The 20,615-nt window shown below is 43.5% G+C and overlaps 1 protein-coding gene across 1 annotated transcript in view; it reads left to right on the top strand.

Annotated features, from left to right (window-relative positions):
* The window catches only part of THSD4 (thrombospondin, type I, domain containing 4), a 673,841-nt gene that overhangs the window by 288,176 nt on the left and 365,050 nt on the right, over positions 1–20,615 (top strand). The window contains exon 8 of the mRNA XM_010834474.1: positions 8,095–8,231. Within this exon, the coding sequence (XP_010832776.1) occupies positions 8,095–8,231 (137 nt within the window). The remainder of the gene's footprint in view (positions 1–8,094; positions 8,232–20,615) is intronic.

The raw sequence follows: 20,615 nt of genomic DNA, 5'->3' as shown, positions 1-20,615 counted from the left end.
AAGCTCCAATACTTTCGCCCCCTGATAAGAAGAGCCAACTCATTGGAAAAGACCCTGATGCTGGGAAAGACTGAGGGCGGGAGGAGAAAGGGGAGACAGAGGATGCAATGGTTGGATGCATCACTGACTTAGTGGACATGGTTTTGAGCAAACTCAGGGAGGTAGTGAAGGACAGGAAAGCCTGGCGTGCTGCCGTCCATGGGTCGCAAAGACACAGACACCACTTAGTGACTTAAAAACAACAAAAAATGTCGAGTAAAAATTGTGGAAGGCAGGAAGAGGTTAGGCAGCCAGATGGCAATGCAGGTGCTAAAAAAGAGAACTTCCTTTTCCCTCTTTGTTTCCTGCACAGTGTGGACTGTACCTGCCAGCTCAGAAGGGAATGTCATCCTTGCATGACCTCTTAATTGCAGTCTCAACTGGCTGGCTCGCATGTATAAAACCTTTGATTTTGAGCATCATTTTGTGTGTCCACTTTGGCAATGCATTCCCAGGGTGATAACTAGTGGTCTGGTTTCTGAGTAGCTCTCCTTTCCCTCTCTGGGTTCAGTAGCACCAGTTAGAACTGGTAAGTCGCTTCAGTCGTGTCCAACTCTGTGCTACCCCATAGACGGCAGCCCACCAGGCTCCCCTGTCCCTGGGATTCTCCAGGCAAGAACACTGGAGTGGGTTGCCATTTCCTTCTCCAATGCATGAAAGTGAAAAGTGAAAGTGAAGTCGCTCAGTCGTGTCCGACTCTTCGAGACCCCATGGACTGTAGCCCACCAGGCTCCTCCACCCATGGGATTTTCCAGGCAAGAGTGCTGGAGCGGGATGCCATGGTTCTCAAAGTGTGGTTCCTGGACTAGCAGCATTGGCATCACCTGGGAGCCTCTTAGAAAGGCAGACTCTCAGACTTCCCCAGTGGTCCAGTGGTTAAGAATACACCTACCAATGTAGGGGACACAGGTTTGATTCCTAGTTCGATTCCTAGGGCAAATTCCACATGCCATGGGGCGACTAAGCTGGTGTACCACAACTACTGAGCCTGTGGTCTGGAGCGTGCGAGCCTCAACTACTGAAGCCACTTGATGCAACTATTAAAGCCTGGGAGCTCTAGAGCCCACGCTCTGCGATGAGAGAAGCCACGACAATAAGAAACCCACACATCACAACTACAGAGTAGCCCCCCATCACTACAACGAGAGAAAGCCTACATGAGCAACATAAACCCAGCAGAGCCAAAAATAAATTAATTAATTTTTAAAAAAGAAAGAAAGACAGATTCTGGGGCTCCACTTTAGACCTAATGAATCAGAAACTCTAGGGGTGGCATCCACCAATTTGTGTTTAACATGACTTCAAGGTGATTCTGAATATAGTTAAGTTTGAGAACCACCTCATTAAAGTGTTACCTACTAGAAATACATGTAAGTCTGAGCAGTGCTAAAGAGGAATTTAACATCTCTGGAACATCAAGCCAATGAATTTTCAGGACTTAAGAAACACATTTTGTGTACTGTTTCTAATCCGGATCTCCAAGCCTATAGAGACTAACAATTGAATAAGATTTACCAGGGTACCGCTTGTGAATTTCTAAGTTTTAGTTACATAGTCACAGTGTGGGATAGAAGGTTAGGGATATTACATAATTGATGAGCCATATGCTTTCGCATTTAAGTTTTTATACTGGAATGCACCCCAAACAATTTCCTTTTCAGAAGAGGAAAAAGCTAAGAATTCGACAGTCTCGCCCCTCTTCTCTTCTTTTTCAGAACAGTTTTCTAATTCCAGAGAAGAGTCTGGGCTCTTAGAAGCATTCTCCTCATCTTATTTTCCATAACTTTGTCCTGGAAAATATAGTCTGGGGGAAAGCAGTTTAAATAGTAATCATCTGTGTCTAGTGCAGAATTAGAAGATCCAGTGTCATAAACAGGGGGAATAGCACATAGATAATGTAGTTGACAGAGGTCAAACCTGGCGTGGCTGTGTGGCTTTGACTCTGGCTCTGTCTGTCCCTGGATTATTCCACCCCAACCAAATGCTACAAACTCCGTGCCCACTGCTAGGGCTTTGGGCAAACCCCTTTTTATTTTATTTAAACCTCGCATATACAGTTAAGACATTGCATCCACATGTTTCTAATTCGTTTACACTTCACTCATCAGCATGTGTTGGGTAAGCACCCTGCCACGTCTGAGTTTTACGAGCTGCGTTTACGAGGCTGCTTTTCTTGAACAGGGATATCGTATATTCTACCCAGAAAAAGGGAACTTGAGCCTGGGAAATGAGGGCTTCGGTGTTAAACTTGGAGTGAACTGGTAAAGTTTGAATGGATCCAAAACTAAGCACAGATGTTATCCATTCTCCAGGAATAGCCTCATGTGTTTATTCACAGAATATCTCTCCTCTTTTTACCTGAAATTTTCTCTCTACTTTAAGGGATGGCCGGGGAATGTGCATTTGTCTGCAAAGTTTGAACCTCATTTCCTGCCACTTTGAGGAGTCTCCCTCTTACTTACTCCCTCCAAGCTAAGGCTAACCTTGGTAGTAGCAAAGCTGGATGAAATCTAGAACCTTCCACAGCATGTTGCTTTCTTAGAAAGCAACATTTTGCTCTCCCACTTATGCTGAGTTCCTGAAAAGACAGCAAGGAGTTTTACAGTTTTGTGCTAATTTTGAATAGAGATGAAAGAGACTTACCACTGATAAAACTGCACAGAGTTCCACTTCTCACAACCCAAATTGTTGGAATTCATTTTCACATTCTTTATAAAATTAATTTTATTGTTTAATCTGAGTTAATCTGCATGCATGTATCTTAGAGAGTCAAATAATTCTACACACTTGGCCCATCCCCTACTATTCTTTCCTCCTCAACAATTTTAATTGTTCTTTTGATATTTACTTTCTTATCTCTGAATAATGTTTACATTGTTACTTCTGGATTTTTCAGTTTCAGGATTTTCTGTTGAAGGTGAGGATTGTAGCCCTCTTTCATTGTCCTCACCCTCCACCTCACCACGTATACACACTTCCCATCCCACATACTCTTGGTGGAATTAGGTGGTAATTCTGTTAGGCTAATAACCAGTGCTTCCAGTATAACTGTGTGCATGCTCTTCACAGCTGAGCCACATAGTGTAATAGGTCAGCGCTCCTGACTGTCGATCTCCAGGTAGAGATTTGTGCCCAGTGGTTTTTAGGGAGTGATTCAGGAACAACTCTTGTGAGGGGTACAGGATGCAGGTTGAACAACTCTGAGCTGGGTTAGCCCTATAGAGTTACCCCACATTGAGACGGAATGGGCCATTGTCCAACCACACAGATGGATCACTGGACAGGGGCTATCCCGGGGAAGAAGGTTGGTGAGGCGGCTTCCTTAGGCTAGGGGTGAGTTCCAGAAAAACACAGCTGTGAGCTACCAGCTGGCAGCACTCCCATCTGCTGGGGGAACCCTCACTTGGATTGGGATGGTAGCAGTAGATAATCTGGGCACCCCTTGCACCCTTGTCCAGGTACTTGGTGGACTCCTTCAATCAAGAAATTTTCCGGATATTTATGTGATGATTTCTTGGGGAGTTGGTAAAGAATCCGTCTGCAATATGGGAGACCTGGGTTCAATCCCTGGGTTGGGAAGAGCTCCTGGAGAAGGGAAAGGCTACCCACTCCAATATTCTGGCCCGGAGAATTCCATGGACTGTATAGACCATGAGGTCACAAAGAGTTGGACACGACTGAGTGACTTTCACTTGGGGATCTAGGAAGCTAACTGCTGCCACTTCTCTTAAAAAAAAAAAAAAAATAACAGCTCTATTGAGATAAAACTCACATACCTTAAAAGTCACCAATTTAAATAGTACAAGTTACTGGTGTTTAGTATGTTTGGAGTCATGCTATCATCACCTCAATATAATTTCAGGACATTTTCATTGCCCAAGAAGAAAGTCCATATCCATTAATAGTTGCTCCACATTCTGTCCTCCCTCCAGTCCCTGGAACCCACTAATCTACTTCCTACCTCTGTACCTTTGCCTATTCTGAATATTAGATATAAATGGAATTGTGCAGTATATGCTTTTTGTGATTGTTTCCACTGAGCGTAATGTTTTCATTGTTTACATGTTGTAGCATGTCCATGTGTGCTACTTCATTCCCATCTGTTGTCAAATATTTTCTGTACGGATACACCACATTTTCTTTATCCATTTACCACTGGAAGGACATTTGGACTGTTTCCACCTTTTAGCTATTATGAAGAATACTTCTGTGAATTTTCATGTACAAGTTTTCGTGAAGATGTGTGATTTCATTTCTCATTGTTAGACACTTAGAAGTGAAATTGCTGGGTCATATGGTAAATCAACATTCTGATGAACTGCCAAAGGTATTCCAAGAAAACTGTTCCATTTTATAGTCCTGTCAGCATTGTAAGAGGGTCCTGATTTCTCTACATCCTTGCCAGTGTTTCTTATCATCTTCTTTTTTCAACCATCCTCCTATGTGTGAAGTGGTATCTCATTGTGGTTTCACTTTGTATTTCCCTAATGGCTAATGATATTGAACATCGTTCCGTGTGCTTAGATTTTTAATAAGTGGAAGATCTTCATAATCCAAGATCATGAAGATTTATGCCTATGTTTCCTTCTAAGATTTTTTTTATAGTTTTAGCTTCTACATTAAGGTTGATGGTCCATTTTGAGTTAATTTTTATACATGATGTATGATAGGGATCCAGCTTCATTTTTTTGCACATAGATATGCAAACTGAAGTCCTGCAAATGTATTTTTATGTGGCATTTTAAAGTGGTTGGGGAGTATGGGCAGGGTCTGGAGAAGTCAGTGGTTATGTAATTAAAAAACATATTTGTTGACTTTTGGCTGTGCAGGGTCTTCCTTGCTGTGCATGGGCTTTCTTTAGTTTCAGTGCGTGGGGGCTACTTTCCAGTTTGGAACACAGGCTCTAGGACACGTGGGCTCCAGTAGCTGTGGCCTGTGGGCCCCAGAGTGCGGGCTCCGTAGTTGTGGTGCAAGGGCTTAGTTGCCTCGTGACATGTGAGATCTTTCTGGACCAGGGACTGAACCCATGTTCCCTGCATTGACAGGTGGATTTTTAACCACTGGACCAGGGAAGTCCAGGGCTTATGTAATTTTATGAGAAGCTCTGCATGGAATATTGCTAAGGCAGCAGGATTCTGGGCAGTTTTTAAGTAGTCACTTGTCTCCAGGTTTCAATTGTCTCCTAGGATCTCCTTTTTCCTTGTTGCAAGTCTGAGAGGCAGGGACATTGCCTAAGCCACATAAGCAGAGGGGTAGACCCAGCTGGTTTGGGCCACAGGTAGAAGAAACCCAGTCATTCCTCTGGGTTATTTCCATGTAGCCCACTTGCTGTCGTTGTCTCCTGATTAATCATCATTTTGTTGCTGTTGTTCTCAGAAAGTTCTTCTGTAGTATGGCTGCAATATTGAGGAATAAACTTGTGGCTGCTGCTGATACTATTCCTAAGGATAGAAGTAACTGGGAGGAAGCCCAGAGAAATCAGAACTCAAAACCCTTGCCCTCTGTGAGGCTGCTTTATAAACACTTTTATTACATCAAAATGCAATGCAGTTGGATAGTTCCTGCTATAGCTTCAGTACGTAAGGAGCTGGGAGAGAGGAAATGGGGTCTGGATAGATAGATGACACAAGAATGCAGGTTGTAGGAGAATGGTTTTCCCTCCAGCTTGTCACTTCCTTTCCTGGACCTGGTGTGTGTGTGTGTGTTTCATCTACAAAATGACAGTTTGGTTTCAGATAATCCCCATAGTGCTTCCGTCTTTGGTAATCTTTGACTTTGCCAATATCACTTCATAGCTTTTGGGCAGCTAGGGTAGGAAATCAAGTCTCTTGACTTCTCCGATAGAGCTCAGAGCACACAGAAGATTCAATCTTCCCTAATCCATGTGGTCCCACAGGTTGCCTGCGATTTCCTGTTAGCGGTTTTCAATGGCTTTGGAGTAGAAGGAAGTTCATTGCTATGACAGTCAGGCAGCCACAGTGGGGAAAATATGATGTATTGTGTTGTGTAGGAAAAAGTCAGTATTATCCAGTGCAGTAATCAGATTTTCAGACAAAGACATGACCCTGGAACATGCTGTCTATGGCTGAGCATAGCATTAGTCTCGTCTCCAAAAACAGTGAAGCAAAATCAGTGTGTACTTGGCATGTCTTTCTCCCTTGGATATGGAAATATATCTCGCCTGAACATTTTTCTCATTCTTATTTTGGAGGCAACTAGATTGCTCTGAAAATATTAGTCATAGCAGTAATTGATTTAGTATTTATTGAGCAGCAGGCTCTGTGTGAGGTAACAGAAATATAAAGAAAGACTCTGAGGTAGGGGGGTCTATCTGGTAGGGAGAGAGGAGAGAAAAACGAAAATTAAAACACCTCCAAAGGCCAATATTTATTTTCTCTGTCCCTCTCTTTGGGGCTTCCTTGGTGGCTCAGTCAGTAAGAAATGCACCTACAATGCAGGAGACTGCCTGCAATTCAGGAGACCCAGGTTCGAACCCTCGGCTGGGAAGATCCCCTGGAGAAGGCAATGGCAACCCGCTCCAGTATTCTTTCCTGGAAAATCCTATGTACAGAGGAGTCTGGCGAGCTGCAGTCCATGGGGTCGAAAGAGTTGGACACGACTGAACAACTGAGGACACACCCTTCCCTTTATTCTTCAGTTATTTGTTGAGCATTTGTCCTATGCCCGAGCTCTCTTCTGAGTGCTGGAGATACAAAAGTGAGTAAGACAGACACATCTCAGACTTCCCTGGTGGCCCAATGGTTAAGAATTCACCTGCCAATACAGAGGACATGGGTTCGATCCCTGCTCTGGGAAGATCCCAGATGCAGCAGCTAAGCCCATGCACCACAAGTACTGGGCCTGCCCTCTAGAGCCTAAGAGCCACAACTACTGAGCCCATGTGCTATAACTACTGAAGCTCGCACACCCTACATCCCATGCTTTGCAACAAGAGAAGCCACCGCAATGAGAAGCCCAGGCACCGTAAGGAAGAGTAACCCCTGCTTACTGCAGCTAGAGAAAGCCCTCACACAGCAACAGAGACACTGTGCAGCCAACAGTAAATCAACTAAAAAAGACAGACACATCTCTGCGGTCCCTCAAAGCCATGCCTTAAATGATGTTTGTTGAACCGTATAGTAGAGGAGACCAGATCAGCCTGTGCTAGATGGACTTTGAGGGCAGATCAGGATCCATGGAGGGCTTCCCGGAGAGGGTGACCTGGGATCTAAAGCAAAGTAGAAGCAGGTGCTAGTCAAATAGGCAAAGCCAGAAGAGCAGTGATCAACGGCTGCCCAGAGGAAATGCTTCGTTGGAAATAGAACAGTAGGAAATGAGACTATAAAGGTAGGTGAGGTTCAGCTCTTGAGAGGACTTTAGACTTCAATCTAAGGTGACAGGCAAACCACTTAAATGTCTCATAATGGAGGAATTATTACAGGAAACTTGGGCCATTTAAAAGAACATAAAATGGTATAACTGCATAGATTTTAAGTAATAAAAAGCAGAACGCAAACATTGTGTGCTCACCGTGATTACTGATTTATACGATATAATTGAGACTGTTAAAGATGGGAGGATGCCTAAAAGGGAAGTCCTATTTGTATTGTGAGATTCTTTAAGAATCCCTTTATGGTATTCACTCAGCATCGAATCTCTACCATGTGTGCAGATCAAGGTGCAACCTCTTCTCTCTCCCATCAAATACGGAGAGATCTAATAGCTTTAATGCATCTTAAATGTGTGTGACTGTGAGATACCAAGAATAGGTACATCCACAGAGAAAGAACATTGATTTGGTGGCTGCCAAGGTCTTGGGAGGAGGAGAGAGGTCGGGGTGACAGCTGATAGGTCCAGCGTTTCCTTTCTGGGGTGATAGAAATGTTCTGAGGTTAGTTTGTGGAAATGGTTGTAAACATTGTGAGTATACTAAAAGCCATTGAGATACATGCTTTGGTTAAAATGGTTAATTTTATGTTATGTGAATTTTATCTTAATAAAAAAAATACAGAAAGATAAAAGATGCCGATTGGTTTTTGTTGCTGTTTTTGGTAGTCAAGGGCAATCGGAAGTGTGAGCTGAACTGCCAGGCAATGGGCTACCGCTTCTATGTTCGGCAAGCTGAGAAGGTCATTGATGGTACCCCCTGTGACCAGAATGGTACGGCCATCTGCGTGTCCGGGCAGTGCAAGGTAAGTGCCCCGGACTGGGGTGTCTGGAGTGGGTCTCGGGGTATTTGATCTGTGCCTGCCAACTGCACTGTTTGCCAAGCTGTGACATGCTTCCTCCCCATCAACTGTGGTCCAACCCACCCCGCAACTCTGAACCGTGAGCTCTGGGAGAAGTGGATTAAATGGGGCGGTTTGTTCTGCTCTGAGTTTTCGATCTTTGGGAGTTGCCAAGTCTCACTCTGGCATTTCAGTTATTAAGTAATTTACATTTACATCATGTGCGTTGTAAGAATCTCAGTGATCTTTCCTTGTTGGATCTGGAGCTTCTTCCTTACCTCTGAAGACGAGGTTATGAAAAGGGCACTGCTGGATCAGTCAAGAGGCGGTTGGCGTCATCAGGGTGGCATTTGAAGGGCATGGCATATTTTATCTTGCCTCCCACCAACTGGGGCAGGCTTCCAAATGAAAGCAGTCTAGTGCCTTTATAGCCGAAGTTGTACTTTCAACAGGAAGTTTTCAGCCTCCTTGGACTTCTGAAGTCTGTTCCAAGAACTCCCCGCCCTGCATTCTGAAAACATTCTGGGCTGGAGAGAATCCTTGTGGGATGCTACCCTTTGACAGAAAGCACCATTTGCTTAAAAACAGGTGCCCCAGAGAGATGGTACCAGTTCCACAGTATATTCATTGGGGCCTGGATGTCCACTCTCCTTTCATCTATAAATGTAAGAGTGGTGGTCTGACTCTAGCAAGTAAATGACTTTTTGGAGCCCAGGCTAAGATTCTGTCTTAACACTCAATTGCAGGCAGGACTGAGTTTCATCAAAGGAAGAGCTCTTTGGCTATCACATCTAAAAGTTCCTGTTGTACTTTCCATGTAAATTGCTGCACTGTTTAGTATTAGAGCTACTCAAGTATGATTTATAAGCACCTCCTTCCCCCTCCAGCCTTTTTCTTAATGAGGTTTTAAATAGAATACAAAATAATTTATCAAAGCAATATGAATATTCTGGGGCTTCTCAGGTGGCTCAGTGGTAAAGAATTTGCCTGCAATGCAGGAGACGCAGGTTCGATACTTAGGTTGGGAAAATCCCTGAGAGAAGGAAATGGCAACCTACTCCAGTATTCTTGCCTGGGAAATCCCATGCACAGAGGAGCCTGGTGGGCTATGGTCCATGGGGTCACAGAGAGTCAGAAAGGACTCAGCAACTAAACAGCAACAACATGGATAGTCTGAGACTGTGAATAAAGAAAGGAAAAAGCTGTCGTTTGATATTCAATGCGTGAAGTTGCCTTTGGACAGACAAGAAACCCACAAAGCTTTGAGATGGGGTTCAAAAGAGGCAAGGAATATGGTGGGGAGCACACTGGAGGCTGAGACCCATCTGGCCCCAATTTCGACTCCTTTGGGAAAAACCACTGGGTTTCATGCATCCCCTCTATCCTTACTGTCTTCAGATAATGCTGAAGCAAGCCCCATTAGAGTTTATGATTTCCGACTCAACTAATCCCTGCTTCTAAATGTTAACTGAGCCTGAAATGATGCACTTTATAGCAACCTAGCTTTTCTTTCGGATCCCGAATCAACTGTTTAATTTCCTGAATACAAGTGCACACTGCTGGGAGGTGTTATAGTACAGTGGTTAAAAACATGCCCTCTGAAGTCAGACTGCTTGGATTCAAATCCTACTTCTTTTATCATTGACTGTGTAACCTTGCACAAGTTCCATGAGCTCTCTGTGCCCCTACATCACCTACAACACGAGGAGGACGGTGCCTACCTCCTGCGTTGTAGTGAAGAGTCATGAGCTAATACACATATGGTCCTCATATGAGGTCTGGCACTTAATAAAGCAGGCTGGCTTTTCCTAATATTATGTTCACTTATGCCCACATATGACCTGTCGTATTTGAACTTTTTATGCAGAAGTATTTGAATTTTTTAGCAGATTATAGATTTGTGAGATTCACATTATGCTGTTTTGCAGAAAAATTAAAATACTTTAATTGACAGATACATCTTTATAATAATTTTTCCTTATATATTTTGGCTGCAATTTAAATTTTTTTTTCCATTTTTAAATTTATTGTTTTAAATTGGAGGATGACTGCTTTAAAGTGTTGTGTTAGTACAACAGCGTGACTCAGCCATATGTATACATACATCCCCCCTGTTGAGCCTCTCCCACCCCACCTCCCGTCCCACTCCTCTAGGTCATCACATAGCACCAGGCTGGATGCCCTGTATTATAGAGCAGTATCCCACTAGCTATCTGTTTTACGCATGGCAGCGTATGTGTCAGGGCTGCTTTCCCAGTTCGTTCCACCCTCCCCTCCAGTTGTGTGCACAAGTCCATTCTCTATGTCTGTGGCTCTATTCCTGCCCTGCAAATAGGTTAATCGGTACCATTTTTCTAGATTCCGTGTATATATATGCATTAATATATATTTGTTTTTCTCTTTCTATTTCACTCTGCATAACAGGCTCTAGGTTCAGCCACTCCAGGTCAACTGATTCACATTTGTTCCTTTTTATGGCTGAGTAATATTCCATTGTATACATGTACCCCAGCTTATCTATTCACCTGTTGATAGACGTCTAGGTTGCTTTCATGTTCTGGCTATTGAATGTGGTGCTGCAGTGAACACTGGGGTGCATGTGCTCACATTACCCTTGGAGGCGGTGTCCCTGAGCTGCACTGTGACTCTCCAGGAGATGTTAGATCCTATGTTGGTAGGTCTGGGGAAAGTCCTGAATAGTCTATTTTTATAACACGTTCCCATGTGGCGCTGATGCTGCTGGTCCATGGGTCATATTTTGAGTAGCAAAGTTTTAAAGGACCCTTTGATTAAAGCACAGTTCACAAAGAGCCAGAAATGTAAATATAGAGTGGTGAGATGAGTTGGAAGGAAGAGGAAATGTGGTCTGTTTCCACTGGGGAAGCTTGTTTTCTTAGTATTGGCTTAAGTACCTCTAAGCTGATGATACGAAGGAAAAACAAATACTAATAAGGACATATGGGTATGAATTCTTACAAATTGATGAAAACTAATGGTGTCGGACAACACAGTTTGAAGTTGATAATTGCAAGAAGACTGAGACAGATATTCCCCAGGATGTGAGTAGATGAATAGGAATTTGATGTTATAAGGACAACTTTGATATTACTTCGTATTTGTTCTCTGTGTATTTACCCAAAATTTGCTCATAGACGTTGTTGAAACAACTGACCGTCGTGTCCTCACTAGAACTTCAGTTTAAATAATCAGAAGTACATTTGCTTCCCAAGCTAAGTTCTGTTTACTCTGTAACTTTCAAAGGGTAGAGTGCCCTTTTTGAATATTTGATTGGAAGCCCAGAATTTAAATTGCTATCTCTGCCTCTCTGATATCACTCTCCAGCAGGAGTCTCTGCATCTGAAATAGCTCCACAGAGCCTCTGCCAGCCACAGAGAGGTGAAGGCAAACCCCCGGCCTGCAACGAAAGTTAATGAGAAGTGACAAGCACTAAATGAGAATGTGAGCTAAACCCACACAAGAGTAGCTGGGGGAGAAGGGCGTGCTCCCAACACCAAGCCACAGAAAGGCCCCAGGCCCACCCAGAGCAAGCTGGAATGCTCTTCCAGTGCCCATGGAGCACTCCCTGGCCAGCCTGTGTTTACCCTGTTGCTGGAGCTCCACTGATGTTTCTGATCCAAGAGTTGCAAGAGAAGCCAGGCTTGTAAGAATGCAGAAGTCCTTGGGCTCAGGGTTGGAGAACATGGGGATTCTTCTCCAGTCCCTCAAAAGTGTGTCACTTCCTTTCTTGACAGGGAGTGAAGGATCCCAAATGTTAGTTTCAGGCTAAAGACTGCACTTTGATAGCTAGGCTTTGAAGGGAGAGTTCTAGCCGTGACTTCCTAAAGCAAGAAAGTGTATCTGAAACCCACAGAGATTTCTTCTTCATCTTAACCTCATCCTTCTAGACCTCGAATAGGAACCTCTGGCCAGTCTTCAGAGAAGTATCTGCTCCACCCACTCATGATTGGCATTGATGGGAATGGGACAGCATATATGTCTAATTAATAGAGAACAGTGCAGTAATTGTTTCTATTGTTAAGCATCACGTTAACTTGCTATGAATTTTTTTTTTTACTTGATCTCAGTTTCAAACTCTGACTAAAAAATTCTACATTTTCATGGTTTGATCATGTGCATGCTATTTTTGCTGACAACTTAATAAAAATAGATGAAACTTTGCTTACAAAAGTATGGCAGGCATTTGAAAGAACAGGGTCCCTTGGATAAAAACTAAAAAGAAAAAAAAACCCCACACAAAAAAAACCACCTTAGCTCCCTGGAGACCAGCCTTTCAGAAACCTCAGGCTTTCACATTTAAATGATCCTGAAAGAATCAGAATCACCCCCAAGACCTATCCTCCTTCCCCCCAGAAAAAAAATCCCTGGTGCTAAAGAAACAGTCCTTGAGTAGGTGCCTTGAAATAATAGGCTGATGCAAAACCTTCATGCAGGAATGTGTTGGAGCTGATGCAGACAGCAAGGAGACCCTCTGAGAGCTTGCCTTGTGCCAGACACTGTGCTGTGTGCTGTTCATACAGAAGGATTTCCTTAAGCCATGCGTCTTCACAATAACTCAGTCAATAGGAATTATTAGTCCCCATTTTACAGAGGACTGTTATGAAGATAAAATGAGTTGGACACCGTCAGTGCTACATGGAGAGCTGGCTATTAGCTTTTTCAGTGAATTGTTAATCAGAACAGAAAGTAATTTAAATGTGATAGGGTGAAACTCATGTGCTTCAAGTGTCTCCCCTCTTCAGAGTTTTTTTTCCTCACCACCTCTTTCCAAAGCAAACTGTCTTTCTAAAATACACATTAGGGTGTGCGTCTCGCTTAAATTCCATCTGTGAGTCCCCATTTCCTGCGGAATAAAGTCCAGGGCCTAGATGCTGGCCGAGCTGCGACTGGCTGCTCCCTGACCCGGCCGGCGTTCAGGTTGTGCCTTCACAAGCATGGACGCACTGCCAGCCTGGAGAGCCATTCCTTGTCTACTCTTGGACCACCCAGTGGACTCTGCTCAAAAGCCACTGGCTGACCCCCTTGAACACTGTTTCTGTTCTTCTGTTCCCACTTCTTGTACTTATTTGTTCCCATTTCCCCAGCCTACCCCCCATCCAGGCCCGGGAGCACTTCCAGGCACTTTGCTTTTCAATAGGTGCTTAAAATAAATGTGTAAATGAATTGAGGTACTTGGTGACTCAGTCTGTTGGGTTTTAGCAAGTGAAATTCATCTTTAATCCAGCACAGAGCTTTTCCTTTTGGCTTGATGGGCAGTGGAAGGCTGCTCGCACAAGGACGCGGAGCCCCCTTGGCCAAATCCCCAGAACCCAAGGCTTTGAATGTCAGGCAGAATTCTTGGCACCTCCCCAGGCTCCTGTCTCCCTCGTCTTGTTTTTAATTTTGCTCACACTGAATTTCTTGAGTCCAGACAGAGCTAATGACAGGAAGAAGCTAAGCAAGTGTGAGAGTGCAGTCTCCCACGGTGCTTTCTGCTGTGGTGGGAAGACCCCTTTCTGCCACACACTGCCCCTCCCCATAGCCTGGTCAGCCTTTGCCTGCACCATCCACCCGTCCTCAGGGGCGAGGGCGGGGGAGCCTTCACACCTCCTCTCCCAGCTGGGGCACTGCTCAGCTTCCAATGGCTCCAGGAGGACGCATCAGTGGACAGTTTCATATTTATTCAATAAATTACGGCAAGGTACCTCTTTCAGAGATAAGCTCTGGACCAGAGTGTCACCGTGACCGAAAAGGATGACACAATGGGCGTGGGCATCTGTGTGCACCCCTGTATTCAGGCGCCAATTGTCTTCCGCCCTCTGCTATGGACTGCCGTGGCACTCTCCTGAACCACACAGCCCTGCTCCTTTCTCTGCCTATTTGCCCCAAGTTGCTTCTTTTTTTTCCCTTTTGGTCAGTGGCTGTATTTTGTGGGCTTTGCTCAGAGTTCTTTTGTTTCTTGAATGAAACCTAGAGAGTCAGTTGCGTTGAGTAAAGTGTTGTGGCCTGTGCCAGACATGTGCATGAATCGAGCCTTGAAAGAGGGCGGAGGGCTTTTACTTTGCTCTAGTTCTGAGCTTATGTGACTTGGTGGATTCCCTGTTGTATTTCCACCCCAAGCAAACCGTGTTCTAAGAGTACTTTCTGCTTGTGAGTATTCAAATGCTTATCATATTATGTTACAGTTATTTTGACATGTGTCTGAACTCCGAAAGCTGAGGGAGTATTATACATATTTGCATCCTCAGTGCTTTTGTTGCAGGAGGGGGGATCCCTTCCAAGGCCAAGAGTGGGCTCTTATCTAACACGCAGAAATGAATTGTCCGAGGAGACACACGTGCTGACAAAGCAAGAGACTTTTTTGGGAAGGGGCGCCCAGGCAGAGAGCGGTGGGGTGAAGGAACCCAGGAGAACTGCTCTGCTCTGTGGCTTGCAGTTTCGGGTTTTATGGTGATGAGATTAGTTTCTGGGTTGCCTCTGGCCAGTCATTCTGACTTGGGGCCCTTCCCAGTGACGCTTGCATCCCTCAGCGGGATGGATTCCAGCAAGAAAGATTCTGGAAAGTTGGTAGGACATATGGACTGGCATCTCCTGTCTTATTCTGACCTTTCCCAAATTTTTCCGGTTGGTGGTGGCTTGTTCTGAGTTCCTTACCAGGACTTCCTATTCTAAGTTAACTCATACAAGTAGCTACTATCTGCCCTGGCCAGGGCAGGCGGTTTTAGTCAGTATTTCCCCTGACACTTAAGGTATTAAGATTTTTTAATAAATTGAATAAGTTGCCAGTCCAGGTTCAATGCACAATACTGGATGCTTGGGGCTAGTGCACTGGGACGACCCAGAGGGATGGTATGGGGAGGGAGGAGGGAGAAGGGTTCAGGATGGGGAACACATGTATACCTGTGGCGGATTCATTTTGATATTTGGCAAAACTAATACAATTTTGTAAAGTTTAAAAATAAAATAAAATTGTAGTTGGAAAAAAAAAAAAAGTATGTCAATGAATGAACCAAAGAGCAAGTTAGAAAATGACTTTCCAAACCTCTTTTCCTAAAAATGATCAAGCATAGGATTAACGAAGCATTAATCAACAACCCAAGCAATACACATAATTAATTCATCTTTTTTTAATTGGAGTATAATTGTTTTACAATGTTGTGTTAGATCTGCTGTGTAACAAAGTGAAGCAGCTGTATGTATACATATATCCCCTCCTCTCTGAACCTTCAACAAATAATTTTATATTTTTTGTATAGCCTGCTCCCAGCCAAACACTGGGCTAGGCACTGGAGATAAGAAAAAAAATGGGAAAGATGAAAATAGTTCCTCCCTACCCTGAGCTTAAAATTTAATGGAGAAAGTGATAAAAAGTCAGTTAACAAACAAAAAGCTTCCCTGGTGGCTCAGACTGTTAAAAATCGGCCTGCAATGCAGGAGACCTGGGTTTGATCCTTGGGTCAGGAAGATCCTCTGGAGAAAGGAATGGTTACCCACTCCAGCATTCTGGCCTGGAGAATTCCATGGACAGAGGAGCCTGACAGGCTACAGTCCATGGGGTCGCAAAGAGTTGGACACGACTAAGTGACTTTCACTAACAAACAAATTTTGATGACAAATTTTGATGAGCACTTTGAAGCTGATAGGGAAACTGAAATAGTGAACAGTGGTGAGAGGCATACATTAGATGGGTGTCAGGGGAAGGTCTCCAAGGCAAGCAGGGTTCTGTATTACAAATGCAGGCAGTACTACCAGCCATACATGTCCAGGGATTGGCGGAAATGTGTGTCAGGCCTCCAGCCAGGACCCAGGACACTCACGGTGCTCAGGAACTCATAGATACCAAGATGATTATTTTGTATTTTCTTCTGCTCCCTGCCCTTGGGTGAATCTGGTCCCCTGCGGATGGTGCTATCCTTCTTTCCTCCAAAGTATTCACATTTTCCTGGGTGAATGCTGGCTTTAGCAAGAGTAAGTCCTCCACTGAGTCATTGTCTAGGCCAAAAAAGATTGCCTTGGAAAATAGGTGGTATTATGGGTCGAAAACAGGTTTGGGGGTCAGCCAGGATCTCTAATATTAAAACAGATGAGAGAAGGTTTGCTCAGGTGAAATTGGGGTAGGGTGTACAAAGCCTCCAACCTGCCCTTCCCGATGGTCCGTCCTATACCAGAGTGTCAGAAGAGACAGGATTTTCGAGTCCCTTTCCCCTGTTCTTCTGAAGGAAGGGACCGCTTTCCCCCAAAGGGAACTTGAGAAATATTCTTAACCAAATTGGCCAGGGTGCTGAATGGCATGTGTAACTGAGAAAATGAAACGTCAGCAAAGTCCCCTGAGCCAGACAGTCCACCTTTGACCCAATCCATCCCTATTCCTGCCCTGAACCAAATACAGGCCAGAAGCACTGCTGAGTAGGAGACAGAGGCTGCAGAGTTACGCAACACTCACTGTATAGAACAATGTCAGGGGGATGTCCCTGTGGTCCAATAGCAAAGTCTCAAGTTCCCAATGCAGAGGGCCTGAGATAGATCCCTGGTCAGGGTGTTGTAGAAATCGAGAAACCAAGCACCACACTCGGAGAGCTGGAGAACTCAGGTTTATTACACTGGCGGGCCCAGAGGAGTTAACACTCCAAGCTCTCAGCCCTGAACAAAGGGGTTACAGAGTTTTTATACACGGCCAGGCATGATTAAGCAAGTTTTCGGGTTTGCAGGGGCTGGGCGATTGCAAAGAGCAGGACAAGGGTAAATGAGATAAGCTCCAGTTCCTAGTATTGTGAGTCCCCACTTTCTGAGACCTATGTGATCCAGACTTTGCAAGGAGCAAGCTGAGTTACAGAGGCAGAAGGAGCAGGAGGTTATGTAAAATTTTAACTTTTCCTCTTTAAGGGAACTAGATCCCACAGAGTTTGCAGCCACAATAAAGATTAGCGATCTCACCTGCCACAACTATGATGCAATGCAGCCGAATAAATAAATATCTTTAAGATATTTAGGGATGCAGAAATCTATTGCATATGGAAGCCACGAGGCAGTGTCTATTCGGACTAACAAGCCAAGGTCCCCTCTTTCCCCTTGGCTCCTGTGCACTTTCTTGCCGAGTCAGCTTATGTTCTTAATCCATAATATTGACACAGGATCAGACTTAAAAAGTAGGCTGCTTAGCCTGATAGTGATTCAGTAGAGCCTGAAAGCCTATTAGCCTGACTCCGAGTTTGGGCATCTTGTTTACATCTCTGCCAAAAGTCAGGTCACTCCAAGTAGTGAGCAGCTCTGCTAGGGTGAGAGACAAGCTTCAGAAAAATATCCTGAGGTGTCATGCATCTCGGTAGAAATAGATATAAGAGGACAGCAGTGCCAGAGGAAAACACATTTTTATTTCATATTTTTAATAGATAATAATACATTTACTTGACTCCAGTGTAAAAAAAGTGATCCTCTGTCTCCATCCACCCGCTTCCCATTCCCCAACAGGAAATAACCCCTCTCTGATAGTTCCCTTTTTTAAGGCAGATGCTTTTTTTTTTTAATTGAAGTACAGTTGATTCACAATGTTGTGCCAATCTCTGCTGTACAGCAAAGTGATTCAGTTACACATACGTACATTCTATTGTTATATTCTTTTCCTTTATGGTTCATCACAGGATATTGCTGTATTAATAGTTCCTGGGGCTATACAGTAGGATTTTGGTGTTTATCCATTCTATATGTAATAGTTTGCACCCACCAACCCCAAACTCCCAGTCCATCCCTCCCCCTCCCCCTCCCCCTTGGCTACCACATGGACCTTGCTTTTCTTACTTAATATATCTTGGGGAACTTTCCATTTCAATATCTAAAGCACGTGCCCCTTCATTTGACAGCGGCATGGCACTGCACTATATAAACTAACCATAATGTATTTAACCGTGATGCATATTTAGGTCATAGCCAATCTTTTACCGTCACCAGCAGTGAATTCTACCATAAATACTCCTGTGTGTAAGTCGATTTTATGTTTGTCTGTATCTGTAGGATGAAGTCTTAGAAGTGAGTCAAGAGTACACATGGATTTGTGATTTTAATGCCCAGTGGGTGGCAAATTGCTCTCCAGAGGGGTTGAAGCAACTAACCCTTAGACCAGCCACGTCTGAGAGTGGTGTGTTGTCCAGCATTTGGATTTTTGCCAATCTGATAAGTGAAAAATGGTATCTTGGGTAGTTTTCATTTGTGTTTATTTTGAGTGAGGTTGTGATTCTTTTCCTGCGTTTAAGATCCTTTCAGTAAGATGATCCATTCAGCTTGGAGTAGGGTGAGTGAGGTGCCCTGGATGCAGAATTTAAGGCGGCACTAAATAAAATGAAATTCTCAGGGTCTCCTTAAATGTTGTACCTTAAGTACCTCACCTGCCTCATTCCAGCCCCGGCCCTGCATTTATGCACCTTGATCTCCTGCCCTGGGGAACCATTTATATTTCTCCCCTGTGATCTGTCTCTCTGTTGGGTTGTTGATCATTCTCTTAATTTGTAGAAGCTTTTCATACAGGAAAGAATTTTTTAATATATAAATTTCAAGGCTTTTTTCTTCAAGTAGCCTTTTGACCTATATCTTTGTTCATGTAGTTTTATTTATTTGCTAAGCAGAAGTTTTACATTTTTTAAATGGTGAATTTAGTAATTTCCTCTTATCTGATTCTAGATTTTGTGTCATGGAAAGACTACACTTTGAAGTTAAAATTTTTCTTCTGTGTCTTTCAGTAATTTATAACTATGCTTTTACATTTTTACATTTCATATTAATCCATTTGGAATTTATTCCTGTGTATCATGGAGAAGGCAATGGCAACCCACTCCAGTGTTCTTGCCTGGAGAATCCCAGGGACAGAGGAGCCTAGTGGGCTGCCGTCTATGGGGTCGCACAGAGTCGGACACGACTAAAGCGACTTAGCAGTAGCAGCATCATCTGAGGTATGGATTCAATTTTACTTTGTTTCAGATGGCTACCCAGTTATGCCTTTACTATAATTGAATAAATCTTTCCCCCACTATTTTGGGGTTCCCTCTTTATTACCATATGTATGAATGCATGCGTGTGTATATGTAGCTATGTATTTTGGGCTTTCTAGTATATTCCATTAGTCTGTATGTCTATTCATAAATGAATACCAGAACATACATTTTGAAAGAGAAATACAATGAATGGCATTTAAACTTACGAAAGGTAAGTTTGCTTGGAGCCATTGTACTCCTGGCCTTCGTTGTTTATCACTTGGAAAAGCCATCTACGTTTAGGGGCTTTAGCAAGACTTCATATTTACAATACATTTTCATTTCATTGGAAAATGTATGCTTTGTGACTTTTAGGACTAGAATAACAGAAGTTACAATCATGAAAGGTACTCCAGATGGCAAAACCATGGCAAAAAAAAAAAAAAAAGGAATTATAAGATTTCTTAAGGTTTATTGAAAAGCACAGAATAAAAGTTCCAGCAGCTCTTTGCTTTTAGAATAAACCAGATTTGATAGGGGGAAAAATGTGGTTCATAAGAGCAAATCGGTTCTTGGGGTCCCATCTTCTGTCATTCAATAAACAGAAATATCTTCTAGAAATTTTATATAGTATGTATATGGATCCTATTGATTTCTTTAAAGCTTATCAATATCTCCTGATGGTTAGAAATTTACTATTTTCCTACTTATTTTTATTATGTTTTCCTGTGTTTTATTTTTAGCATAATGCTAGTAGTTATCGGACACGACTGAGCGACTTCACTTTCACTTTTCACTTTCATGCTTTGGAGAAGGAAATGGCAACCCACTCCAGTGTTCTTGCCTGGAGAATCCCAGGGACGGGGGAGCCTGGTGGGCTGCCGTCTCTGGGGTTGCACAGAGTCGGACACGACTGAAGCAACTTAGCAGCAGTAGCAGCATAGCAATACCTGATGTCCTAGTGAAACCTTGAGAGAGTGCCGGGAGAAAAGATCTTTTTTGTCCAATCTCCAAACTCATGCAAATGAACTAAGGAGGGGAGATTAGTAGTGGCCCATGATTGTCAAGGAACTGAATATAATCATGTGAATTAAAAGAGCTGGTTTCAGTTTTTGGTTTCCAGATACCAGCCTTGTTTTCTCAAAACTGTACTTGACAAAACCTTAAAGTGTGCTTATTTCCCTTATGAAAGCTATGATGAGCTTTTCCTGAGTGAAAGATCTTTGTATTCTTTGGGTTTCAAATCAGTTTCTAAAAGACCAGTCTAAAGACCTCATATATCCAATCGTGAAGTCAGCTCAGTTGTGTCCGACTCTTTGTGACCCCATAGACTGTAGCCCACCAGGCTCCTCCATCCATGGAATTTTCTAGGCAAGAGTACTGGAGTGGG

The sequence above is a fragment of the Bison bison genome, unplaced genomic scaffold (genome assembly GCF_000754665.1).
Source record: "Bison bison bison isolate TAMUID 2011002044 unplaced genomic scaffold, Bison_UMD1.0 scf7180017864034, whole genome shotgun sequence".
NCBI lineage: Eukaryota > Metazoa > Chordata > Mammalia > Artiodactyla > Bovidae > Bison > Bison bison.
The sequence above is the reverse complement of the archived record's forward strand: the minus strand, read 5'-3'. Positions and strand labels throughout refer to the sequence as shown.